Source organism: Heteronotia binoei, chromosome 21, assembly GCF_032191835.1.
Source record: "Heteronotia binoei isolate CCM8104 ecotype False Entrance Well chromosome 21, APGP_CSIRO_Hbin_v1, whole genome shotgun sequence".
Classification (NCBI taxonomy): domain Eukaryota; kingdom Metazoa; phylum Chordata; class Lepidosauria; order Squamata; family Gekkonidae; genus Heteronotia; species Heteronotia binoei.
The window spans coordinates 198,447,647-198,473,483 of record NC_083243.1 but is presented as its reverse complement, the minus strand read 5'-3'; the positions used below and the strand labels follow the sequence as shown (position 1 = coordinate 198,473,483).

Genomic DNA, 25,837 nt, shown 5'->3' with positions numbered 1-25,837 from the left:
TGAGGGCATGACCAGAGTTAGCTTCCTGAGCCCTTTCAGCCTGGGAACACCCCCTGCGCGAGGTCTAAAGTTACAACAGCAAAAACATGGTGTGTTCCATTGGCGCCCATGGATCATGAAAATAAAATCTCTCCTCCTTGCTAAACCCCCACCCATTAGCTTCAGACATCTTCAGAGATTCAACTGCAGGCTCAACCCATCTCCTCCTTCCCTCTGCCCAGCACCCAATCATGGCTCCCCCATCCTATACAAACTTCCACTTAAGTCTTGCACAACACTTTAGAGCAGGGTGCACAGCATGGGATTCTGCCTTGGTGCTCCCTGCCACGTGGACTTAGAGTGAGGGGTGAGGTATTTTGGTGATGGGTGATGCACAGAGACAGGGCACTTAGCACAGGGCAAGCACTTTGACACCCAAGGAGGAGAGCGTAGTCTCTACTCTGTGGCTAACTTCTCCCATTTCAGAATCCCAACAGGTAACTGACCTTTGGAGGCTCAATGCACAAGGGCAGCCATGCATGGACAAGTAAGCATGGGCAAGCACCCCAAACTTGCCTCCTCCCTTCCCTCACTTGAGTTTGGGCAGCATGAAAGTGTCTCTAGCACTCAAGACTGCCACTGAGCTCAGGCATGGGGTGGCACAAGCCATGCCACTCATTGCCACAACCTCTACATGCCTTAAGAAACCCTCCCCAGACAGTTTTTTGCGGGATGGTCTATCCTTTAAATCATTCCTTTGCAGAAATACAGCTGTGAGCTGCAGTTGCTGCAGTTTATGGATTGCAAGCAATCCCGGAGCACTTTAATCCAAGTCAGGTGAGTATGAGTTAGCTGGTTTCATCATGTGCCTTGTGGGGGGCGGCAGTTGTGATAACAGCCCCCCCATAGGGCTACCTTTGCCAACCCTGCCAGGACAGGACATCTATGGCTACTGCAGGCAATGAATTCCTCCTTGGGTGTCATGGATCTGTTTCACTGTTTTGCAGGTGGAGATTCAACAGAGAGGTTTGCAGGTGTGATGAGTCACACCGCCCCACACTCTTTACTCAGACAGCCATTGCAGTGTCGGTGCAGACGCTAGCAGAGTGAGCGGTGTGATGAGCCCGACACTGAGCTCCAGGAAAGAAATCAGCCAGACACCTGCAACTAGTGCCAAAGTAGTGTATTTACAGTATATACAGTACGTGCTCTCTAGTGCAGTCCAATATATTGATCACAGGAACAAAACGCTCCGCCAGCAATTCAATTCTCAGAAAGAGACCTGTGCATTGCAGACACAGTTCATTTATAGTCCAGTCAGCCAATCCTGGCAGTGCATTGTCATGCTGACTCAGCAGGTTCCTTCACCTGTCCTCAGCCGGCTCAAACCAGCCTGCTGATAAGGTCACTGTGACCTAGCATGCCGGCTAGATCACCAGCTGTCATTGCAGAGCTGTCAAAGCTGGGTTAAGATAGATTCTTTCTCCAACACACCTCCTAATCTATCGAACCCAGAACACCCAACCACAGTGAATTTTAACATTGGATACAGTTTACATTTATACCTGGTAACTGTACATCACTCACAATGTTTTGCATTGTTATACACACATGCCTTCACATTGGTTCACAGACAGCAACATTACATTATCATACATATTTACAGATTTACAATTCCCAATCCAGGAATTCATTGTCACTGTCCTGGTCAGCCAGTTCCCTCTGGCGTTTGGCTTCAGCCTCCCTGTTCCGTGCCTCGCACTCTGCCACCCAGACCTTCCACGCCTCAGCCTTTTTCCTGAGCGTTTCCTGGAACCCTGGTGGGTCTGGTTTAACTACCAGTGTGACATAAGGCACCTTGTACCTGGCAGGAGGTATACCCTTTGTGGCCCTAGCAGATACTCGTGGCCCTGTGCTCGGACCGGGCTCGTCTCCTTCAAGCTGATCTGTTGCCACCTCCTGGCCTGGTTCCTCCTGTTGACTCAGAGGTTGCACCTCCTGACTTTGCACCTGAGGCTCTGTGCCAACTTTGAGCTCACCTTCCTCTGCTTGTCTGCTTACCAGTTCCCGGTCAGGAGATTGCTGTTCCTGCTTAATTACCCTTGGCAGGACTCCAGCACTGTTATCAGTGCTTGGCAGCAGTACAAGTTCTTTCTCAGTAGAGTGTAACCTCGGCCAGCTGGACTGCTCGTTAAATCCAGCGGATCTACTGAAGGTTAGCCTAGCCCTTTTATCACAAAAGCGATATGACTTGGTTTCTGGCTGGTAGCCCAGAAAAGTTAGGCTCACTGCCCGGCCACCTCCTTTCCTTCTATTTTTCAGTGGAATATTCACCCAGGCCTGTGTCCCAAAGATTCTCAGAAACTTTAAATCTGGACATCTATTGTACAGCCTTCTATAAGGCAAGTCATTCACAGCTTTGGACCAAATACGATTATACACAAAAACTGCAGAATGCATGGCCTCAGCCCAATAAGCAATTGGCAACTTTGCATCTTCTAACATGCAATACATCAAAGTTTGTAGTATGGCTCCGTGCCGCTCTGCTAACCCATTCTCTTGGGGCGTGGCCGGGTTCGTTAATCGATGGGCAATGCCCTTGTTCTCCAGCCAACGTTTTAATTCATTTGATAAGAATTCCCCCCCGCGGTCGGTCTGAATAGACAAGAGGGGTAAACCTAATTGCCTCTCAACCGCTTTGACCCATTTTGTGAATACCTTGTACACCTCGGATTTATGCACCATGGCAAACACCCAAGAGTACCTTGTGTGGTCGTCAGTGGCCACTAAGCAGTATCTCCTCCCCGACAGACTTTTTGGCAATGGGCCTATAACATCTAAATGAATGAATTCTAGGGCATGCTTGCTCTCTCTTTTGCTTTGCTTAGCAACAGCACAAGCCCTGCTCTTGGTCCTTTTGCAGACCTGGCAGTCTAGGTAACACTTACAGGGCTTCACTTTCAGACTTGGCACCAACTGCAGGGTCTTTTTCAACGCTCTAAACCCACAGTGCTCGAGTCTCCTGTGGAGCAGATGTATACACTGGTTGTGCACTGGCACATTTGACACCTGTGCCACCTGGGCACAACGACTCTGAACCACATATATATTTCCCTCTCTTTTCCCAGTTGCAAGCAGCTTCCCCCCACCTCCTAGGATTTTACAACAGGTTTTTTCAAACTTCACCTGATAACCTTGGTCAATTAACATGCTCACACTTAGCAAGTTCGACCTTAATGAGGGTACACACAGAACATGCTGCAAAGTGCAATTTAACACAGGAAATTCAATACTGCCTGAGCATATAACAGCTGCGGAGGTCCCGTCAGCTAATCTGACATGACTGTGCTCAGGAATGTCAACATTACTCAGCAACTCCTTGTCGCAGCAGAGATGGCTCGTTGCACCAGAGTCTAAAATCCAGGCAGACCCTGTGCTCTCTCCTGCAGACGTGACGAGCCAGGCTTCTTCCTCACACGGGCTGGTAGTCCTCTGCCCTCGCTGCCTCCGTCCACGCCACTTCCCCTTCTCTGGGCACATGCGTAGCAGGTGCAGGGACGATCTACAACCATAGCAATGTCGGACAGCCAGTGCAGTCGGCTCCTCTTCAGCCTTTGGTTGCCTGCCAGCAGCAGAAGCCGGCTCGCTCTTGGACACCTTCCCAGACGAGCCAATAGCCACACGCTCCTCAGCCGACACCCCCGGACAGCTCACTGCCGCAATCCTCTCTTGGAAATCAAGCAGGTGGGCACACACGTACTCCATTGTCAGAGTCGCCACATCAACCGTCTCCAGGGATGTTATCAGGGGAGTAAACTCGGGCGGCAACGACGACAGCAAAATATAAACTCTGTCGTCGGGAGCTACAGTTTTGCCCCTGCCCTCAAGCTCAACGAAGCAGTCCGTTAGCTTCTTGATGTGCTGCCTTACACACCCTCCGGCTGGCATTACAGTGCGGAACATCTTCCTGGTCAAGGCCATAAGGGAGCCAGCAGTGGTACTAACATAAACCCCACTGAGCGCGTCCCAGGCAGCCTTGGGAGTGTCCTTCCCACACACATATACTAGTTGGTCATCTCCTACTGCTAGCACGATGTTTGCCAGCGCCTTATCGGCTAACACAGTCTCGGCAGGAGATAACGCGGCAGGGGGATTACTTACAAACAGCCATTGCCCCTCACGCTTAAGGTAGTGTTCCATTCTCAGGCTCCACACCGCGTAGTTGGCTGAGTTAAGCTTCTCGACGGCCACTGCAAGCTGCTGCTGAACCATGATGCCGACTCCTCCACACAGCTGGCTGCCGTCCTCCCTCTGGCTCTCAAAATGAGATAGCTGGTGCTTCTTTGTCCTTCAACCGGCGTTCCTCGCCTCCGGCTCCTTCCGAACTCTCGGTCAGCTCAACTCTCATGGTGCTCCTCCGCGCAGCGGAACCGCTCTGGGCCCATAACCCTGTCGGTGCGGACGCTAGCAAAGTGAGCGGTGTGATGAGCCCGACACTGAGCTCCAGGAAAGAAATCAGCCAGACACCTGCAACTAGTGCCAAAGTAGTGTATTTACAGTATATACAGTACGTGCTCTCTAGTGCAGTCCAATATATTGATCACAGGAACAAAACGCTCCGCCAGCAATTCAATTCTCAGAAAGAGACCTGTGCATTGCAGACACAGTTCATTTATAGTCCAGTCAGCCAATCCTGGCAGTGCATTGTCATGCTGACTCAGCAGGTTCCTTCACCTGTCCTCAGCCGGCTCAAACCAGCCTGCTGATAAGGTCACTGTGACCTAGCATGCCGGCTAGATCACCAGCTGTCATTGCAGAGCTGTCAAAGCTGGGTTAAGATAGATTCTTTCTCCAACATGCAGCCCTCTTCATGGAGTAGAGCCTCACAACCAGCAACCCTGTTCCACCTGGGATGCTTTCCCAATTAGGCTCCCACCATGCCGGCAATCGTCAATCTCCACATTGGAGGCAGACAGCAGTGGCACCCTTTTCCATGGTTTCCAGCACAATAAAGTCTTCATTTTGGCATTTGTCTCTGCTGCTTGGTTTTTACTATGCCAGAGCACCAGACCCCCACGCGCCACTCCCCCGTGGGCTGCCTGAGCGAATGTCTAAGAGGGAGGGCTTGCTTCATAGCCATCTGTGTGTGTGGGGCGGAGGGCCTAGAAGTTGGTCTGGGCAAATGAGGCACCTTATTGGTCTGGCTGTAGTGTGAGACTAGACAGGGGAGTCTGAGGGTCTGTTTTCCATTTGCACTGTGGGAGCTGGGGGGGGGGGTGACTTTTGGCCAGATGCATTTCCTCAGCCTGGCCAACCTCCAGGGGTTGTACTCGCGGAATGGAGAAGAGGGGGATAATGCAACCAGGGGAGTCACTAATGGAATGAGTGCATGGCTGAGACTCTTATATCTGTATCTGTTCCAGGATGAGGCTCCTCTGGCACCCTGGGAGGCAGCACTGAGTCATGGGGGCAGCTGATGGGCCCCACAGCATTAGGGATCCTGGCAATGGCAGCAAAGCCATCCCTGATAGGCTGTAATTTCCCCTCTCCAGTGGGAAAGAATATATGCTCTTGCAGCTTCACAGCATGGCATCCAGGAAGGACACATCAGCCATGACACCCTGAAATGAGCTGGTTGCCAAGAACCTCAGGCCACGGATGGATGGCCGGGCTTTCAGAAATGGTCTCCAAGGCAGCAGCGCATCTGTCCAGTCTAGGTGCCATGGTAAAGGACTCACGGGAGTGGCAGGGTTGAGCAGCACCAACTTACAACCATAGAACAATCGCTTGCAGCTGGCCAGCACCAGGCCATGAACCTCCCCACCCCCAGGAGGTGGGGCAGGTGAAGCCTGTGAGCAGTTGGCACCGTGGATGCCCACCTGGGCAGAGAGAACACTTGAACAGATAGGAGCTGATGCGACCCCTATAAGGCGCTGAACATGGGCCGACATGCCACATCTGCTCTGAGCCAATACAAAGGTATTCCAGGGAGGTGGGAAGGGAACATCCCAATGGGACTCACCTCAGGGCAACTTTTGTTGGGATGCTGCATCATCTGGGCATACATGTTCTGCTGAACAGTGCAGGGGGACCTCAAAGGTGGGACGTGGCCTTAGAATCATAGAGCTGGAAGGGGCTTCCAGGGTCATCTAGTCCAACCCCCTGCACAATGCAGGAAACTCACAAATACCATCCCTCCCTAAATTCACAGGATCCGCATTGCTGTCAGATGGCCATCCAGCCTCTGTTTAAAAACCTCCAAAGAAGGAGAGCCCACCACTTCCCGAGGAGGAAGCCTGTTCCACTGAGGAACCGCTCTGTGGCAGAGACTTTTCTGCTGGGATTACAAATGGAAAAATTCCCAAAAGAAGATAGAACTTTAATATGGTACTTGCTCTCAGCTGCTAGGACATTGTATGCGCAGCTGTGGAAGCAAGAAAAAATGCCAGAGAAATGGGATTGGATTACAAAAGTTGTGTCATGGAGTGAAATGGACAAATTAACAAGAAAACTAAGAGACTATGATTTGGAACTTTTTAAGTTGGAGTGGAAGAAATTCAGAAGATACGTAGAAAAAGAGTGGAAAATAAAAGGACATTGGACAATCTTTGATGAGGATTAAGATTTTTAAAATAAGAATATAACTTTTGGGGGGGGGGGGTTTGTTTTTTCTTAATAGTTAAGGGTACCTTTAATACTTGCTTTTTAAAAGAAAATAACACTGGCGGGGGTCAAGTAACGGAGGGAGGGGTGGGGGAAAAGTAAGATATGGGGTAGAAAGATCTTTCTTTTATCTTAAGCTTTTTATAAGTTGTAGATATAGTTCTGCTACCATGTGTTACTAATAAAATTGTTTATACACTGAGGAACCGCTCTAACTCTCAGGAAGTTCTTCCTAATTTTGAGCTGGAAACTCTTTTGATTTAATTTCAACCCATTGGTTCTGGTCCTACCTTCTCCATCCTACCTTCACCATCCTCTATATGACAGCCCTTTAAGTACTTGAAGATGGTGATCATATCACCTCTCAGCTGCCTCCTCTCCAGGCTAAATATGCCCAGCTCATTCAACCTTTCCTCATAGGACTTGGTCTCCAGACCCCTCACCATCTTTGTTGCCCTTCTCTGCACTCGTTCCAGCATGTCTACCAGAGCAGAGCAAAGTGATACCATCACTTCTTGTGACCTGGACTACTTCTGTTGATACAGCACAAAATTGCATTTGTCTTTTTAGCCACCGCATCACACTGTTGACTCATGTTCAGCGTATGATCCACTAAGAGCCCTAAATCCTTTTCGTGAATACTACTGCCCAGACAAGTCTCCCCTATTCTATAACCATGCATAGGATTTTTCTTATCTAAATGCAGAACTTTACATTTGTCCCTGTTAAAATTTATTTTTTTGTTTCAGCCCTGTCAAGATCCTGGATCCTGTTTCTGTCTTCTACTGTATTTGCAACCCCTCTCAATTTAGTATCATCTGCAAATTTAATAAGCATTCCCTCTATTCCTTCATCCATATCACTCCTCTCCAAGAGGATGAGGAACCATTCACAAGCACTGGGTTGCTATGCCATGGCCCTCCTATTTGACATGCCTACAGGCTACGCCTGATGCCTGTGCTGAGGCATATTCCCAAAAAGCGTGGGCGGAAACACTGTGAGATGTGATTTGTGTTTTTCGCTCACTCATGCCCAAAATGGACTAGCACCACCTACTTGGACAGGTGCGGCGTAACTCAGAACTGCTCTGCCCAGGACACAATGAGCTGCAACAGGATGGGAAGTTTCACAGTACTTTGGATCCAATCTAATCTTTTAATGTTCAAGATGCTTTCTCTAGCAAATATTTTATTCGATATTGGTATTTGTGCAAGCTACATGTGATGTATTATTGCTGTTCTTTATTCTTATTCCTTGGTTACTATGAACAAAGCAGGAGTCAAGGAGGGAGATCCCCTCGTCTGATGAAGTGTGCTTAGAGGGCTCATGAAAGCTGACATTCTGAATAAAACTTGGTTGGTCTTAAAGGTGCACTTGACTCCTGCTTTGTTCAACTGCTTCAGACCAACACGGCTGCCCGCTTGGATCTCTCTCCTTGGTTACTATTATTTCACATTGCAAATTGTGCCAGCGCTGGCTCAGCGAAAAGTTCTGTTGATAGCATAATTAATATTCCATGGTATTTACCATTTTAAACAATAACACTAAGGTGAACTTTCGGAGATGCAGTAAGTATAGGGCATGACTCAATACAGCCTTAACAAGAGGGGGAGAGGGAGCACAATACAGGCAAAGGAGGACACAAATTTAGGTTTGGTATTCAATTTTTAATTTTTCTTAAAAGCAGGGATTTCCTTTACTGGTAACAATCTGCTGGTGATCCCTAGCTGTCCTTGACAAGGTCCAGGGCTTTTTTAGTCCTGGCCACTCTCTGCCAGACGACAGGACCTTTTGCAATTCCGCAGGGCAGAGGTGTTCCGCCAGACTTTTGATTGAGGACAGCGACAGAGGGCACCTTCCTCCTTTCCTTCTCTGTCCGCCCCCCCCCCCCCCGAGTCTTTCTTCTCCTCCCCTAGTTACTTTGTTTCAACCAAAGACTCGTTATTGAATTCAGCTGACTTGACACCCCCCCCCCCCGCACCCAGTATGCTCTGATGGTCTGGAAGAAGAACACAAGCAGCAGGATGCCACCAAGGTTCGATTTGTTTGTTTTGAAATTTATATTGTTTTAAACTAGATTGTTATGCTGTTTTTAACCTGTATGTTGTTTTTATTTGATGTATATTGCCCATAGCCCAGTCTGGGCCAGAATGAGGCGATTAAACAAATTAAAATAATAATGATAATGATAATAATAATAATACTTTCCCCATACAATTGTAGATATTGTCAGTACTTGCAATAGTAATAGATTTACATCACAACAAAACAAGGGTGAAAAAGAGGCTTAAGATGTTACTGCTTGCCCATTATCTGAAACCATTCTGCAGGATAATCTATTTAAGAAATCTCTGCTTAACAATCTTGGGCTGCCTGGACTTCCCCCATTTTAATCTGTTGGGCTTCCAAAGTACATTTATAATTGTTTTGTTAAAAATAATAAATAAGCAATAAAAATAAAATAAGCAACGGAAGAAATCAAAGTGCAGATCCTTGGTTATTAGCAATCTGACATGAACAAATGGTACCAATTCAATAAGAACTTTAAACTCAGTAAATTTAAAAATGCATAAACAAGTGATTAAAGTTCAAGAATATATCTTTGGGACAGAGTTTAAAAAGAAATTAAATGCTGAAACTATACGCTTCTTCCAATTATTCAATAGAATCTCCCCATTCCAAGATTTGGACTAAAAGACGGAGTTCTCACTCAGCAGAAGGAAATCCTGGGATACAATATGTAATTTTGGTGCATTCTGGATTTCTTATCATTTACCGACTGGCAATTGAAAACACGAACTGACTTCATCAACTACTTAAACAAGCAGCACTCGATGATACACAAGTTTCACATATTGTTATGCAACTGTTCCTTTTAAGAATTATGCTTCTTAAACATTAATTAAACAAGTAATTTAATCAACTGCAATAAGAAATTTAATTTTGTCAGTAGTCTGAATACTCCATTTATTCTTACCAGAAGTTGAAGACACGATGTTAACTATAGCCACTCGGGTGTCTGACAGTGCTTCTTGATAAGAGAAATTTGCCAGGAACCACTAGGAGATAGAACAACAACAGCGGGTATTTTTCATCCTGCAACGTTTCGTTTATATACTTTACACAGACACGCACACACAAACACACAGACCATAAAAGCAACATAGTAAAAAAATTCCATTTTCAGTTTATTCTAAGAGACAAGAAAAGAAAACCAGCATATAAAAAGAAAAGTGGGGAAAAACTTAATATACAAACATTTTGCTGCTGCTACCGAAGTTACACTGGAAATAGTAATTTTACATACATCTAGACTGGACAGTAATTTTGTTACTTTCTGAAACACCTTTTTAATGATTGCTGTATTCAAACTGGAAGCCACCAAATTATGAACAAGTTATTTGTACTTAAGTCCCACCAAAATGTACTATTTAGTCCCAAAGAAGTTGTGCCATTGATTTCAGTAAGTTTTATATATGACTAGTTTGCTCGATATAAAAGTCTCTATGATTCAAGATTATTTCTCTTTAGTTTGAAACCTACGATAGATTACTATACCATATAAACTGAGTAATACACTGGAATTGTTGGAAACTTGAGAATAATAGAAATAGGAGGGGGGAAGCAATGTTCTTCGTATCATATGCAATCTTATTGGTCATAGTAACCTTATTGCCACTATATAAGAAAGACTATAATGATTACTATAATTAGTGGATGCTACTAGATAAATTATCTGAATGAAACCTTTATGAATTTAGCAAACACACATGAGAAGAGTTAAGTGAAGGTTATTAGTTAAATCTGCAAACACACTCTCTAATCCTAAATGAAATTCATATACATGCAACATCCATTTAAGAATAACCCATACAAAAGTCCAATACAAGCACTACTCAATATTGGATCAAGACATATATATGTGCTTTCTGCTCCCTCCCTCTTTCCATGTATGTCTTGGTTGTAGTCACTTAACAGCCTTTCCTGTCTCCTTGCTCAGCCCCTGAAATGGTACAGAATGTGATAAAGAAGCTCACAGCAGAGGACTCCCTGAAATGGTACAGAATGTGATAAAGAAGCTCACAGGTTTAAGGATGAACAGAAGGACTTCCAGCCTGCACTAGCCATGGCAGTGTAGATACCAAAGGTAGAATTTTTTTTTAATGTTGTAAGTTGCCCAGAGCCTGCTTGTGGGATAGGGCAGGGTATAAATTGAAAAATTAAATTAAATTAAATTCATTTTGCTACTTTTGTGCTAATAGATAAACTGTACTCTTGTGTCTATGTCTTATGGCACACATAACATTCTAACAAGTTATTAAAAGATTTTTCCTTCGAACTATTATAAAGTGATTTTATTGAAGTGCAAATATGCTCACATCTCATTTATTAGCTCAAAAGACATGCTCATTTATTTAAACTTTAATCAATCTGTGGTCAAAGAACTCATTGGTGAACATCCCTAGAAGTTACCACTTTTTGACATAACTTTTGATCTTTTTAAAGAAAAAATTCACACACATCCCCAAAACATTTTCTGTTTAGACCGGGGTGTCAAACTCATTCGTTATGAGGGCCAGATCTGACATATATGAGATCTTGTCGAGCCAGGCCATGTTTGTCATAAAATGTAATGCCAGGAAGCAGAGATATAAACTCTATAAAGGACACAACCACAATTAAAGATTTTGTATCTCTCCTGTGTGAGAAGGCATTTGTCCCTTTAAATCACTTCTCCAAGCTAAGCCAGCTGGCAGCTTAGAGAATGCATTTAAAGTTGCTTTCTTTCCACCTCTCTCCCTCCTCCCCATCTTCCTTCCTTCCTTGTCTTGCAGCTCTCAAACATCTGTTTTCTTGTGGCTCTCAAACATTTGATGTTTACTCCATGTGGCTCTTACACTGAGCAAGTTTGGCCACCCCTGCACTGGCTCTTTCCTTCCCTCCCTCCCCAGGGGATGAGGAGGCAGAGCCTCAGCCAATAGAAGGAAGAGAGGCTTGGCTCAGTAGCTCTGCTGTGTGATTGAGAGAGCTCTCCCTCCTCCCCTAGGGAGGAGTCTCAGTCAATGGAGAAAATAGAGGCTTTGCTCTGTAGCTCCTGTGTGATTCAGCAAGCCTGGCAAAGCAAGCTGTGATGCAGAAGGAAGCAGAGAGAGGGAGAAGGAAGCAGACTTGCTTGCGTGCCTGACAGGAACCCTCGGGGGGCCTGATGTGGCCCCCAGACCACATGTTTGACACCCAATTTAAGAATGCTGGGCTAATACACTGAATATTTACAAAGAATATGAATAGAAATAAAACTTCAAAATTACTGGGTTTTCAATATTATTTATTAAAAAAAATTCAATAAAATAGGAGACGTACCACAAAGCAAAAGAAAAGGCTGATTTTGGCTACTTGACATGCAGTAAGCTTCCCTACAGCTTTTAATATAGACTCCTGATTCTTAACCGTTGGGTAAGACATACGAGACAGTTTTGCTTCCAATGCATGGCTTGATGGGAGTTGTCGAATCTCCATTATATTACTAAATCTTACACGAGGCTTTTTAGGAGCTTAGGAAGAGAAAAAAAAAGGAGTGATATGTTACATGTATTGAACTGGAAAAGAAGAAAATTTCTAAAGCTAGACTTCCATTGTTCAAATGACATTTTAAAGCATGTACCCATGTTTCACTAGTATACATCAGTATACAAGCATACATTAACATTAGCAAAAGTTTTCTAGTATCAGAAGCAAGGACATATGTTTGTTGCATGTTTCATTTTCTCCTCAAATTGCAATTTAAATATTTCCACAGTGAATTCATCCATTGTATTCAGGAAACACACCATACATCCTGGCCATAAGAGCAGTTGCTTCACTTCAATATATAGAATCATAAAGTTAGAAGGGATCTCCAGGGCCATCTAGTCAAACCTCCTGCACAATGCAGGAAACTCACAAACACCTCCCCTTAAATCCACAGGAACTTTATTGCTGTCAGATGGCCATCTAGCCACTGTTTAAAAACCTCCAAGGAAGGAGAGCCCACCACCTCCTGAGGAGGAAGCCTGTTCCACTGAGGAACCACTCTAGCTCTCAGGAAGTTCTTCCTAACGTTGAGCCGGAAACTCTTTTGATTTAATTACAACCCATTGATTCTGGTCCTACTTTCTGGAGCCACAGAAAACAATAACACACCATCCTCTATATGACAGCCCTTCAAGTACTTGAAGATGGTGATCATATCACCTCTCAGCCGCTTCCTCTCCAGGCTAAACATCCCCAGCTCATTCAACCTTTCCTCATAGGACTTGGTCTCCAGACCCCTCACCATCTTTGTTGCCCTCCTCTGGACTTGTTCCAGCTTGTCTATATCCTTCTTAAAATGTGGTGCCCAAAACTGAACACAATACTCCAAGTGAGGTCTTACCAGAGCAGAGTAAAGCAATACCATCACATCACATGATCTGGACACTATACTTCTGTTGATACAGCCCAAAATGGCATTTGCCTTTTTAGCTACCACATCACACTGTTGACTCATGTTCAGCGTATGATCCACCAAGACCCCTAGATCCTTTTTGCACATACTACTGATAAGACAAGCCTCCCCCATCCTATAACCATGCATTGGATTTTTCCTAACTAAATACAGAACTTTGCATTTATCCCTGTTAAAATTCATTTTATTGATTTTAGTCCAGTTTTCCAGCCTGTCATGGTCACCCTGTATCCTGTTTCTGTCTTCTACTCTATTTGCAACCCCTCCCAATTTAGTATCATCGGCAAATTTAATAAGCATTCCTCCTATTCCTCATCCATATCATTTATAAAGAAGTTGAACAAAATAGGTCCCAGGACAGATCCTTGAGGCACTCCAATTGTCACTCCTCTCCAAGAGGATGAGGAACCATTCACAAGCACACTTTGGGTGCGATCTGTCAACCAGTTACAGATCCACCTAATGGTAACAGGATCCAAACCACATTTTACCAACTTATCAACAAGGACAGTATGTGGAACCTTATCAAAAGCCTTACTGAAATCAAGATAAACGATGTCTGCAGCATTGCCCTGATACAGCAAGGTAGTCACTTTCTCAAAAAAAGAGATCAGGTTAGTCTGACATGACATATCTAGTAAGCTCTACTATAGCTCTGAGCTAACCTAGATATGGATACTACACCATCTTGTGGTTAAATCAACAGAAGGCTTAGGTAAGACAACAGGTAACAGTTTTTCACAGAGGTTTACAATTTGTTAATATTTTTAAGTTCAGGTGTTTGATCCCTAAATAACAGCAGCTAAAGCAATTAGGGCAAGAATGAGGGTGAGTCAAATGAAAATCTTAAAATGTTGATAAAGTTTAGAAACACCACATCATTGTCTATCAGTTGACAGGTTTTTTTTATCAATGACATAAGGAATGTCCTAAAGATGGAAGCAGAGTGCACAGTAGCAGTGTTTAAGGATGATTGCCCCACTTGAGACATGCACAAAAGTCTAGGCTTGACTTTGCAAACGAAGATTTAAGAAGGGTGCAGTAGTCCACGTCTGCTGCAGGCTCACTGGTGGCTGACAAGACCAATGCGGGACAGGCAGATCCGGCCACAGTGGCTGCAGAGAAAAGTCTGATTTGGGGTTGGTGCTGTAGCAGTGCGATTCTTCCTCAATCTCCTTTTGTCCTCAAGACCAGCTATGCGTGCGTTCTCAAAGGAAGAGACAGCCTGGTGGATGGTATGCCTCCATGCTTTGCGATCTGAGGCTAGGTCAGGCCACTGGTGATGGTTGATGCGACAGGTGCCAAGGGATTTCTTCAAGGAGTCCTTGTACCTCTTCTTTGGTGCCCCTCTATTTCGATGGCCGGTGGAAAGTTCGCCATACAGAGCATTCTTGAGAAGACGGTGGTTTCCCATCCTAGAAATATGCCCTGCCCAGCGCAGCTGCGTCTTCAACAGCAGTGCCTCGATGCTTGTAACCTCCGCCCTCTTGAGGACTTCAGTGTTGGTCACAAAGTCACTCCAGTGGATGTTGAGGATGGTGCGAAGGCAGCGCTGATGAAAGCGCTCAAGGAGTCGCAGGTGATGACGGTATAAAACCCACGATTCGGAGCCGTAGATGAGGGTTGTCATCACAACCGATTTGTAAACATTGATCTTTGTGCCTTTTTTCAGATGCTTGTTGCTCCACACTCTTTTGTGCAGTCGGCCAAATGCACGGTTTGCCTTTGCCAGCCTGTTGTCAATCTCCTTGTCGATCTTGGCATCTGAGGAGATGATGCACCCCAGGTAGCTGAACTGCTGGACTGTCTTCAGAACTGATTCACCCACAGTGATGCAGGAAGGGTGATAATCTTCCTGGGGTGCAGGCTGGTGGAGAACTTCTGTCTTCTTCAGACTAACTTCTAGGCCGAATAGCTTGGCAGCCTCTGCAAAGCAGGACGTCATATGCTGCAGAGCTGATACCGAGTGGGAGACGAGTGCAGCATCATCAGCAAACAGTAGCTCTCGGATAAGTTTTTCCATTGTCTTGGAGTGAGCCTTTAGTCGCCTCAGGTTGAGCAGGCTGCCATCGGTGCAATAGCGGATGTAGACACCATCGTCATCATCTAGATCTATTGCGGCTCTTTGAAGCATCATGCTAAAGAAGATCGTAAAGAGAGTTGGCGCGAGAACGCAGCCTTGCTTTACACCTGTGCCTATTGGGAAGGGCTCCGAGAGGTCGCTGCAGTGTCTGACTTGGCCTCGCTGGTCTTCATGTAGCTGGATGATCATGCTGAGGAACCTTGGGGGACATCCTAAACGTTCCAAGATTTGCCACAGGCCTTTCCTGCTAACGATATCGAAAGCTTTGGTAAGGTCGACAAACGTCACATATAGACCCTTGTTCTGTTCCCTGCATTTCTCTTGGAGCTGCCTGAGAACAAATACCATGTCGGTGGTGCTCCTATTAGCTCTGAAGCCGCACTGGCTCTCTGGGAGGAGTTCTTCTGCAATGGTGGGCACCAGTCTGTTCAGGAGTATTCTGGCAAGGATTTTGCCTGCAATGGAGAGCAGGGTTATCCCCCGGTAGTTGGAGCAGTCTGACTTTCCCCCTTTGTTCTTGTGTAGAGTGATGATGATTGCATCGCGAAAGTCCTGTGGTAATTTGCCTTGTTCCCAGCAGGTGACAAGTACTTTGTGAAGTGAGCTATGTAGTACTTTGCCCCCATGCTTCCAGATCTCTGGTGGGATTCCATCAACTCCCGCTGCCTTGCCACTTTTCAGTTGCTTGATGGCTTTAACAGTCTCTTCTAGGGTGGGGATCTCATCCAACTCTGTTTTCACTGATTGAAGTGGGGTGAGGTGGATTGCTGAATCTTGAACTACGCGGTTGGCACTGAAGAGAACCTGAAAATACTCCGACCACCGGTTCAGTATGGATGCCTTGTCTGTGAGGAGCACTTGGCCGTCTGCACTACGCAAGGGACTCTGAGCCTGATATGATGGACCATATACTGCCTTCAGGGCTTCATAGAACCCTCTTAAATCACCAGTGTCTGCACACAGCTGGGTTCTCTCTGCAAGCTTGGTCCACCACTCGTTCTGTGACTTCTGTAAAAAACACTTCCTGACTGGGTCAGGCACAGCAAGTTGTGATGCCAAAAACCACAGTAACAGTTGAAGGCTTAAGTGATGGAAAATCAGCGAGTGATGGTGATTGAAATAGTTGCAATTATGAAGATTAGTTATGGCTCAGACCACCACATAATCTGCTCCGATTTCACAAAGTATCTACAAGGTGGGTGCCATGGCATCTGTCCCCAGAACTGGTGTGCCTGACCCAGTTTTGAGCTTCCTACTCCAATTGTACACTTGCTGCAGTGACAAACATGCATTACCATATTGTGACTTCATTTGTTAATGAACTGCAATAAGTTTCACTCCTTCACTACTCAAAAAACAGATGACTGCTCTTCTTTGGTGCAAGTCTCATGTGGGGGCATCTTTATACACTTCTACTGTGTCCACGTGCTGCTTGTCTGCATTCTGCTTCCACCTGCAGGACATTCCTTATGTCACTGCCAAAAATACTGCAAACTTATAGACAATGGTACTGTGTTTCTAAATTTTATCACCATTTAAAGATTTTTATTTGACTCACCCTCATACACTACGATGTTTAATTTTTACTCCTTGAATGCAAATACTCGTACATAAAAGGAGTTCTACAGAATATACAAACGTTCAAGAATCTATATTGTAAAACACTCAAAAGTTTGTAGCAATAATAAAGCATGTGAGAGCAGCTAGATGAATTTCTGTCACAGAACATGAGTCCCCAACATGGTGCCCATGGGCACCACAGCACCCACTGGCACTTTTCTTGAAGCCCACCAAGTACGCGTATCCATGTGAGGCTACTGGCCATTGGGGATTTGACGAGCTCTGCAGTTTTTTCTTAAATGTTGCTTTGGCAGTAATTGCCACCATAGTCAATTTGTGGCTGGCTCCACCTCTTGAGGCAGCCATTTTGGCTGTGCTCACCATGCTGTGTCAGAATTCCAAAGGTGCCCATGGACTGAGAAATGTTGGGGAACCCTGTCATAGAACATTCACAGGGGAGAAAAACCTTAGAGGAGCAGGAAGAAACTCCTGTCGTATACGACAAAGCGACAAGGCAACTCTCAGTAACCACACACTGCATATGAGTAAAAGATTGTATTTCATTACTATCTTTCCATCATAAAATGTATTTCTGTAGTGTAAGCATTCTAATGATGTAATGTGCTTTATTCCTACAGAAATACACTGAGCTGATACAGATCAAAATAATGTGCTCTTTACTTCAATCGTCCAAAATTGGATGTCATTTTGAACTTTTATATTGGTACTAGAGATAAGGCCTGTTGTGAAGAAAAATAGAATGGGCTCTAGAAAGAGGCTCTGGGTGAGTGCCCCTCCATTCTTGCTGTCTTTCCACCTACCCAAGTGAAGGCATTCACTCCCCCCACCTCAAGGGGAGCTAATCTCTGCTATCTGGAGAGCAGTTGTATTTCTGAGTGATCTCCAGCTCTCACTTGGAGATTATAGCAACCAAAAACAGTAACATGGAAACTGGAGCAGGGGAAAAGTCCAAAGGCATCCACGTCAAGCCAGTCTCCAATATAGAAATGCAATATTTTATGTAGCAATTCATTTGTAAGAAAATACAATGTTATACAAAGTACACCCAAAGAAACGATTCATATACTTATAGTTGACAGTCTATTCTTTAAAACTGAGATCTCAGGAAGTGGTATGGTGAGCCGTGAAAGTAGAGTCCAATGCTCCAAATCTTCTTTTAGTCCATTGCCATTGTCTGTCTGTAGAATGATGGTCTCCCATATGAATTGTTTCAATTTGTTTTGAAGCTCATTGAAGCCTCGTGTGAAACAGGGCATTATGCACATTTCTGTTGCAATCTTGTGCCTTGCTGCTTCCAACCTTTACACTGGCTAAAAGAAGATTTGGAGCACTGGACTCTACTTTCACGGCTCACCATACCACTTCCCGAGATCTCAGTTTTAAAGAATAGACTGTCAACTATAAGTATATAGTTGTTCAGGTGTGGTTTACCTTTGCACTTCGTATAAAATTGTATTTTCTTACAAATGAATTGCTACATAAAATATTGAATTTCTATATTGGAGGCTGGCTTGATGTGGATGCCTTTGGGCTTTTCCCCTGCTCACCTGGAGATTGGCAACAGTGGTTCTCCAGGAGGAAATGGCTGGTTTGGAGGGTGGCATAGTACCTGTCTGAGGTCCCACCCCTCCTCAAACCTACTCTCTCCAGGCTCCACTCCTTAAATCTCCAGGAATTTCCTAACCTGGAGTTGACAACCCTGTCTCCCTTTGTCTGCCCCTCTGACTTCAGGTCTTCATCGCCTTCCCCTCCCTGTAGCCTCTATATAGGAAAAGGACAGTCTTTTTTCACTTTGGGCAGGGGGAAAAAGCTTACATCAATTCCCTCTTCCCCCCCCCCTCGTTGATCTGCACCACAACCCTGCAAGGTAGGTGAGGCTGGAAGCATGTGAAATCACCCACTCAGCTTCCACAGCAAGAACCTGGGTCCACAGCAAGAACCCCACTCTGAAGCCCTAACTCCTATGCCCTCCTCAAACTCCACCACAGAATCTCTAGGGATTTCCCACCAACCTGGAACTGGCAGCCCTAGTCAGGACTGGCCCCAATGAGTTCTCCCTCAGAGGCCTTTAGAGATAACTTTCAGAACTCTCTCTGATAATGTTGACTTCAATCTCTCTCTCTTGCTTTCCCTATCTGTCTCTGTGTCTGGCCTATTGCAACAGGACACCATTTCCCCCTGTCACTGGTTGTTTCCTTCCCAGAGAAAGATAGGGAGGAGTTCTCAGCCAACTGAGGGAGTCATCAGCCAATCGAGAGAAAGCCTTCTCCCTTCCTCCCTCTGTCAATTGTGCAAAGGCTTTCTCTATGGCTCTTTCTCTTCTCCTCCATCCCTCAGCCAGTTAAGGGAAGGCAATGATGTGACAGGCAGCTTAGCCAATGAGAGAGTAGGGAGAGGCAGCAACTACCAGAACCAAGGTTGGTTGCCTTTTGCTGACAGAATCAGTTTGGGTGGCTAGTCACAGCCACTGGGGTGGGAGAGAGAAGTGGAGTAAACCAATTAGTTTTCTCTCAAAGGCCAAAATAGGACTTGAAAAGGCCTCCCCTGCCAGCTTCTACTGAGAAAACCAAGCTTGGTTGCTTTTTACTAAGAGAAGCAAGATCAGTTGCCTAGCAGCAGTCACTGCCTAACAGTTTTCCCAGTGGGCCAATCCATATCTGTTCTGGGGCCACCAGTCGGTGAGGAGAGCAGAGTCAGCCAATGCAACGCAAGAGCAATTGATTGATGGTTTGACTGGCCAAAGGTTGATGCACTACAATCCCACCCAAAGAGGGAGCTCAGATTTGCCAACATGAAAGGGGAATTATATATAAAAGATTTCAGTTCTCTGGCTAGGAGTTATTACTTTATTTAAAACTTAGAATGTTTTACTTTGACATAAGCAGTATCATATTTTCAGACATAAGTAAAGGGACAAGAGTAAGTTATAGAGCACAACGAAAAGCTACCACTAGCGTGCTCTGCCATTTTCAGTATTAAACAAAATTTGTACATTGAAATTTTGAAGAAACTTACGTTTCTCAGTATCATCACTGGTGCTGCTGCTTTTTTCATTTGGCAAGTCATGAAACTTTACAGGAACATACAATGGTTCACTCTGAAAGGCAGCATAAAAAGCTCCCAGTAAAATTTACTAAACTTGCTATTTTATAAAACCATTAAGAAAAAAATTACATCACATAGTAATTAGCAATTGAAGTGATTTATCAGTTTCTTTCTTTTCATAGGAATATCATTCTATTTGAATCAAACATACTATTCTAAAGCTCATCTGCAAGCATGGAAATACATAGCTGTATTCAGCACTAGGATCTCCCAATGACTATATAAAGATCTTCTTGGCTTTCTGTTTCCCCCAGCAGTTATCTCCAGTCACAGGAAAGTCCCTGGGGTCACAGGAGGCATATGGAAGGAGCCAGAATGGGGCCAATTTGCCAGCCCCAGGAGGAGGATGTGACAATGGGTAACGGGGGACATACAGCATCTCTGCATCATGGAATAGGGGCGGAAATGACAGGGGAATTAAGTTCAGCTCTGCCCTCCACAGCATGCTTGGCTGCAAGAGAACCCTGGTTACAGGTGGGTTGGAGTAGGCTGTTTGTATAGGGCTGCAACCTCTGCAGAGCTGCCTCGGGGGGAGTGGTGCGAATGGCCTCCTCAGGTGCTTAGCAGTCGGTGGTTAAGCAGGGGGCAAGTCTAGGGTTGGCGCTACGTAGGAGGCAGAGACAAGTGAGGGATTAAGGCTGGCACCTTCAGGGGCCTTTTTGGCATAGGAAGTCTTGCCTTTCCTCCAAGCTGTTTTCATGACCAAAATAATGCTGTTATTTTCCCATTTCAACGTGAGTGGCAGACATGAGAATTAACTTTTGCCCTTTGCTGTTTTAGTCGAGAGTTCTTATGCTAACAACAATGGCCCTCAGAGGGCGATACTTTGTTTAAGGGATTCCCTGTGATGCTACTTACAATGAAGGACTAATGACAGAAGGTTTTTTCAGGGGGGAGGTTCCCCTCAAGGATATACAAGACTTAGTTCATTGCACAGTGACTGTATTATAGACTCAGAGAGGCTTCTCCCAATTGAGCATTTCCCTTGATGCAAAGGTTTTCCAGATACACTGCCTCTGGCCATGGAGGCTTTTTCAAAATCTATGCATTACATGGCTACTTTTTAAATTTCATAAAAAATTTTCAATACACTTTGGAGGGGAGCTGTCATCCCCCAGTGGGGAAAGAGTTAACTGGAAGCTTAATCAATATCCTGGAAGGGGCATTTTCCATTCAGCACATTTACCATGGGAGTGGAGTTTCGGGAACAAAGAAGACAAGATGGAGTGGATGGGCTAGACAAATGAGTTAGTTAGGCTGGTATTGTTTTTAAACTTTCCCATGCCAACCGTTTCCCCCTAATTTTGTTGAAGAAATGTGTACTTCAGCAGAGAAAAGAGGATTCCAACTGTGTGACACAATAGGGTTGTCGTCGTGTCTCTGCTGGCCACTGGGGAGAGGTGGAGGGGTAGGGTTGCCATATCCAGGCTGGAAGAAGCCTGGAGAAGACAGGGCTTGGGGAGATGACTCAGCAAGGACACGATAACAGGGAGTTCGCCCTCCACAGAAACTGAATTTAGTTGTGAGGCTTTGTTGATCTGAACAATTAGACTGCATACAATTTTATATTTTAAAAAGGTGAAATCTTTATCTCAATCATGCAACTATTATTAAAAGACTATTTCTTGGGTTGCAGCTGCATCGTGCTAGCAATTTATTTCTGTCTTCAGTGCTAGCTCTTTGGCATAAAAGGTTGTTGGAGAAAATGTGTGGCAAAGCAGCACTGTTCATAAATACTGCATTTAACTTTTTTTGAGATATTACAGAACTCCTGGCATGGATAACACTGGAAGGAGGGGAAGAGTGGGAAGCTCCTTCCAAAAGTTGCCTGTGCAGGGGTTTAATGAGTTTGGAATTTGTATAAGTTCATTTCGGAAAAGAATAATAGCAACACTAAGAGGCTGTAGGGTTTAACAGCCTAGGCTGATCCCAGTGGAACTAAGAGGATCTGGAAGGCAAGAATCTAGCAATAGGATGTAGCATCACACTAAGGATTCCAGGAGCGGAGGCAGATCACTTGAGTCAAGCTTCCCACCACAAGAGGCAATGTTGGAGAAAAGGCTGTCTGTCTGTGCCCCATTCCGGGCAACTATAAGGACAGCTTGTTCCCCAGCTTCTTTCACTTTCTCTATTATCTATGGGAGGAGGGATGTGTGCGGAGATAATGGACACTGATCTATAAAGAACAGGGAACAAATAGTTCCTGAAAGGTCCAAAAGAGTGATATAGAATTTGAAGTCACAGCCACCGACGACTGACTTGCACAAACAAGTGTTAATGATTGGGATCATGGGTTGTATCAGTTTTGAATTAGGATGTACTGTGCTGCAGGAAGGTCTGACATAGGCACAGCCCGAATAAAGAAACAACTGTGATATAGATGCTAAAGAATTAATAGCTAACGTTGCGATATATTTTCTAAATAAAATATTCTAAATGTGTATTACAATCATTATTTAAATGCATCAAAGCACAGTCTCAGAACAAAGGTTTAATTCATGAAAAAGTTTAACACTCTATACAATAGAGTTTACTGCAAAGAATTTACTAAGGAGCCCTTCCTGTGAACAATGAGTGGTCCTGATAATGGAGCCACTATAGTAAGAAATCTTCTTTAATCCCAAGGGACTCACTCAGAAATAATAATAAGGCAATGTGACCACTCAAGTCCACTCAATATTCAATGAGCAGTCCCGATAAAGGAATTGCTGTATTGAAAAAGCTTCACTGATCCCAAGAGACTTGTTCACAAGTAATCACAGAACAATCTGGTTTAAGTTCTAGAAGATCTGTTCCATATTATCTTCCATGACGCAGTTTCTGGATCATGCTGATGTTTTGTATTCTTCATTGGATTGTAAAGAACAAACAGCAGAAAACAATACAAGGTAAAACTATTACAACAAGTACATACTGTCAGACATCACCAGCATATACACTTACCCAATTCTCAAAGAGTATCAATTTTGAATAATCAAGGCATCAATCAAAATATTAAATGACTTAAGATAATCTTACAGTGTTGATCATTTTATGTGTTGATCTCTGAAATAAACTACAGTTGTTCACTAAGGTCTCTTCTAAGAGAATAAATTTAAAGGGGACCTCGCACTACCATAAACCAACAACTGCAACCAAACCTAAATCATCTACAAAAATGATTTTGAAAGAACCATTACCAAGAGATATTACTTAGGATGTAAATTCTATTATTTATTTATTATTTAAATTTATATTCCGCCCTCCCTGTGAGCGGGCTCATGGTGGATCGCAATTCTAACAATTGGTTAAGCCCATACGAGGCATAGGATTTTGAGGTGAATATCCAGTATGCCTCTTTTTGTAAAAGTAACTTATGAACATCAATCCTCACATATGGGTATGGTTCAAATTGCTCAAGGACAAGGAATCTAAAATCCTTCAGGGCATGAATGCCGTTTATCAAGAAAGTGTGGGACAAGAGAAGCTTCTCTAATCTTATTCCTTATAAAATTTGTGCTCTATTACACAGGTTCTTGCCGCATGTGTAGATGAACCCACATAGATCACAGAGCAAATACACTGAATTAAATTACTTGTTTGGATTACTATAGGTCCCCAAATCCCCTTCAAAATTAGGAACCACCAACTTGTTTCCCATGTTATTGGGCAGACAGAAAAATAACCATGCTTGTGGTGTCCTGTGATATTTAACATTTTCCTTATGGGCAGCAGAATATCAGCTCTTATCAACATATTTCTAAGACTTTAGTCTTCCTGAACCCTATAAAAGGGGATTCATTGCATCCAAGAAGATCTCAAATCAAAAAACAATACTTGTTCTCCTAATTGGATGTGCCATTGTGGAAAAATCAAAGGCACATTCAATATAGTTTCTCAATCCTCATGGTCTTTCCCTAAATAATTCTTTATAGTCCATCTGTTGGGTGCAATCCATGGCTCCCTCTATCACCCTCTGGGGATAGCCTCAATTGGTAAATTGTGAAGCTAACCTAGATGGCTGTGACTTAAAGTCAGCTTCATATGTAAGATTCCTTCTAATCTGGAGAAACCGACCATATGGCAAGTTAAGCTGAAGGCGTCTCAGATGGTAAAAACTGAAATGTAAGTAAGTACATTTGTTGGTCTCTTTAACAAATGGTTTTACAGTTGTTGAGAAGTTCCCATCTAAATTCCTCCATAATAGTTTACAGTTAACCCTCAGGTGTACCAAATGTCCTCCTATGTGTTGAAACAGGTCAAATAAGAATAGATGCTAGAATAGTGATATCCTCTGCATATCATTGGCTTAAGATCTATGTTAATCAAAAAGGCCTTTTCCCACTAATAATTCAAGATCCTCATTACCCAAGATGGATGCATAAGGTTAAGTTCAACTTAGAAAGAATGGGACTTTCGCCTGAGGATCTTTTGGCACAGAGCAGTGCCCCCCAAAAAGTACCATCAAGCGAAGGGTTCATGACATAGAGCTACTACAAGACCTAATACAAGCTCCCTCTTTCTTGGCTTCTATCGAGTCCAAACATACAATGAATATGGCCAAATATTTTACTTTTTTGGATGTTCCATCTTACAGCAGAGCTTTGGCTTGTTGTGTGGTTATTCCCTCGAGTCCTAGATGGGAAATATAGAAAGATTCCATATGAAGACAGAGATTGTTCATGTTTATTGGAGAAGCGGAATTGATGGTCCATATGTTCTTTCGGTGCCCATTTCATCAAGTTTATAGGGATAAGTTTATTTCCCCATTTCTGCACAGACCAATAATGGATGCAGACAGGACATGCCTGGAGAGACTTCTAATTAATGAAAATCTGACTATCACCAGGGAAGTAGCCAAATTCTGATTCCACTAGATAAAATTTCACAATATGAAGCATGAACATGAGCATGTATAGTTTTTGCTTGTATGACTCGAAATAATTTTATATGTATTAGATCAGGGGTTATGAGGGCCAGATCTGACATAAATGAGACCTTGGAGGGCCGGGCTGTGTGTGTTCCCATTAGGCAGCAGAGATAGAAACTTTATAAAGGATAGAGACAATCACAATTAAAGAAGAGGAGCCTCAGTCCCCCTGTATGTGGAAGAGTGATATTAATAAAAAGTGTGTCCGTCTTGTAAATAAGTTGTCTTTTTAATATAACATTTCAGCATTCTCCTGACATTGAGGGTATTCCATACCCTTTCCTGAGGACGAGTAAGGCATGGATAGAAGGAAGGTACATAAATCTCCTGTGATCTATGAAAAGAAGAGTTGACCTTTGGCTTGAAAGTTGGATCTGTGTGTAAAACTACTTTCTCCTTGTAGAAAATGCAAAGTTAAGCCTTTACTGATAGAGCAACCAACTCAGAGATTCCTTGGGCTGATGTTATGGCTACAAGAAAAAAAGTTTTAATTCTCAGGTGAACTAGAGAAATTTCAGTGATAGGTTCAAAAGGAGGCTTAATGCCAATCAGGTTAGAAATCTGTGGACTTGAGGCTGAGAGAAGGAAGCCCCTCAATGAAAACAAAGAATGTGAGGATGCTTGGCAATGTTCTGGCCCTTGAATAGAGGTAAGACAGATGCCAAGGCCATCACTTGCCCTACTTTCAAAGTAGCCATTTTTAAACCTGACGATAACCTGTCCTATGAAAAGGAAAGGATGGCTTTTACCTTCGACTTCTCGGGGTCCACGTGTTTCCTGCAATATCAATAGACAAAGGCCATCCATGTGATACTACATATTCTGATTGTAGAAGATTGTCTTGAGGCCAGAATAGTTTCAATGAGCTCAACTGAATAACCTAAGAGTAGCAGTTTATCCCTTTCAACTTCCACTCAGACAAATGGTGCCATTCTAGTCAAGAATGAAAGATCGGACAGTGTCTTCTGAAACTGTAAGAGTCAAAAGCTCTTCTACTGACATCTCCTGAAGAGAGGCAAACCAAGGATATCTT

The 25,837-nt window shown here is 44.0% G+C and overlaps 1 protein-coding gene across 2 annotated transcripts in view; it reads right to left on the bottom strand.

Moving 5' to 3' along the window:
• The window catches only part of SLC35F5 (solute carrier family 35 member F5), a 100,663-nt gene that overhangs the window by 35,246 nt on the left and 39,580 nt on the right, over positions 1-25,837 (bottom strand). For both annotated transcript variants that reach the window (XM_060262061.1, XM_060262060.1), the window contains exons 7-9: positions 19,806-19,887; positions 12,004-12,194; positions 9,620-9,701 (exon numbers count right to left, since the gene is read on the bottom strand). In XM_060262061.1, coding sequence (XP_060118044.1) covers positions 9,620-9,701; positions 12,004-12,194; positions 19,806-19,887 — 355 coding nt within the window. The remainder of the gene's footprint in view (positions 1-9,619; positions 9,702-12,003; positions 12,195-19,805; positions 19,888-25,837) is intronic.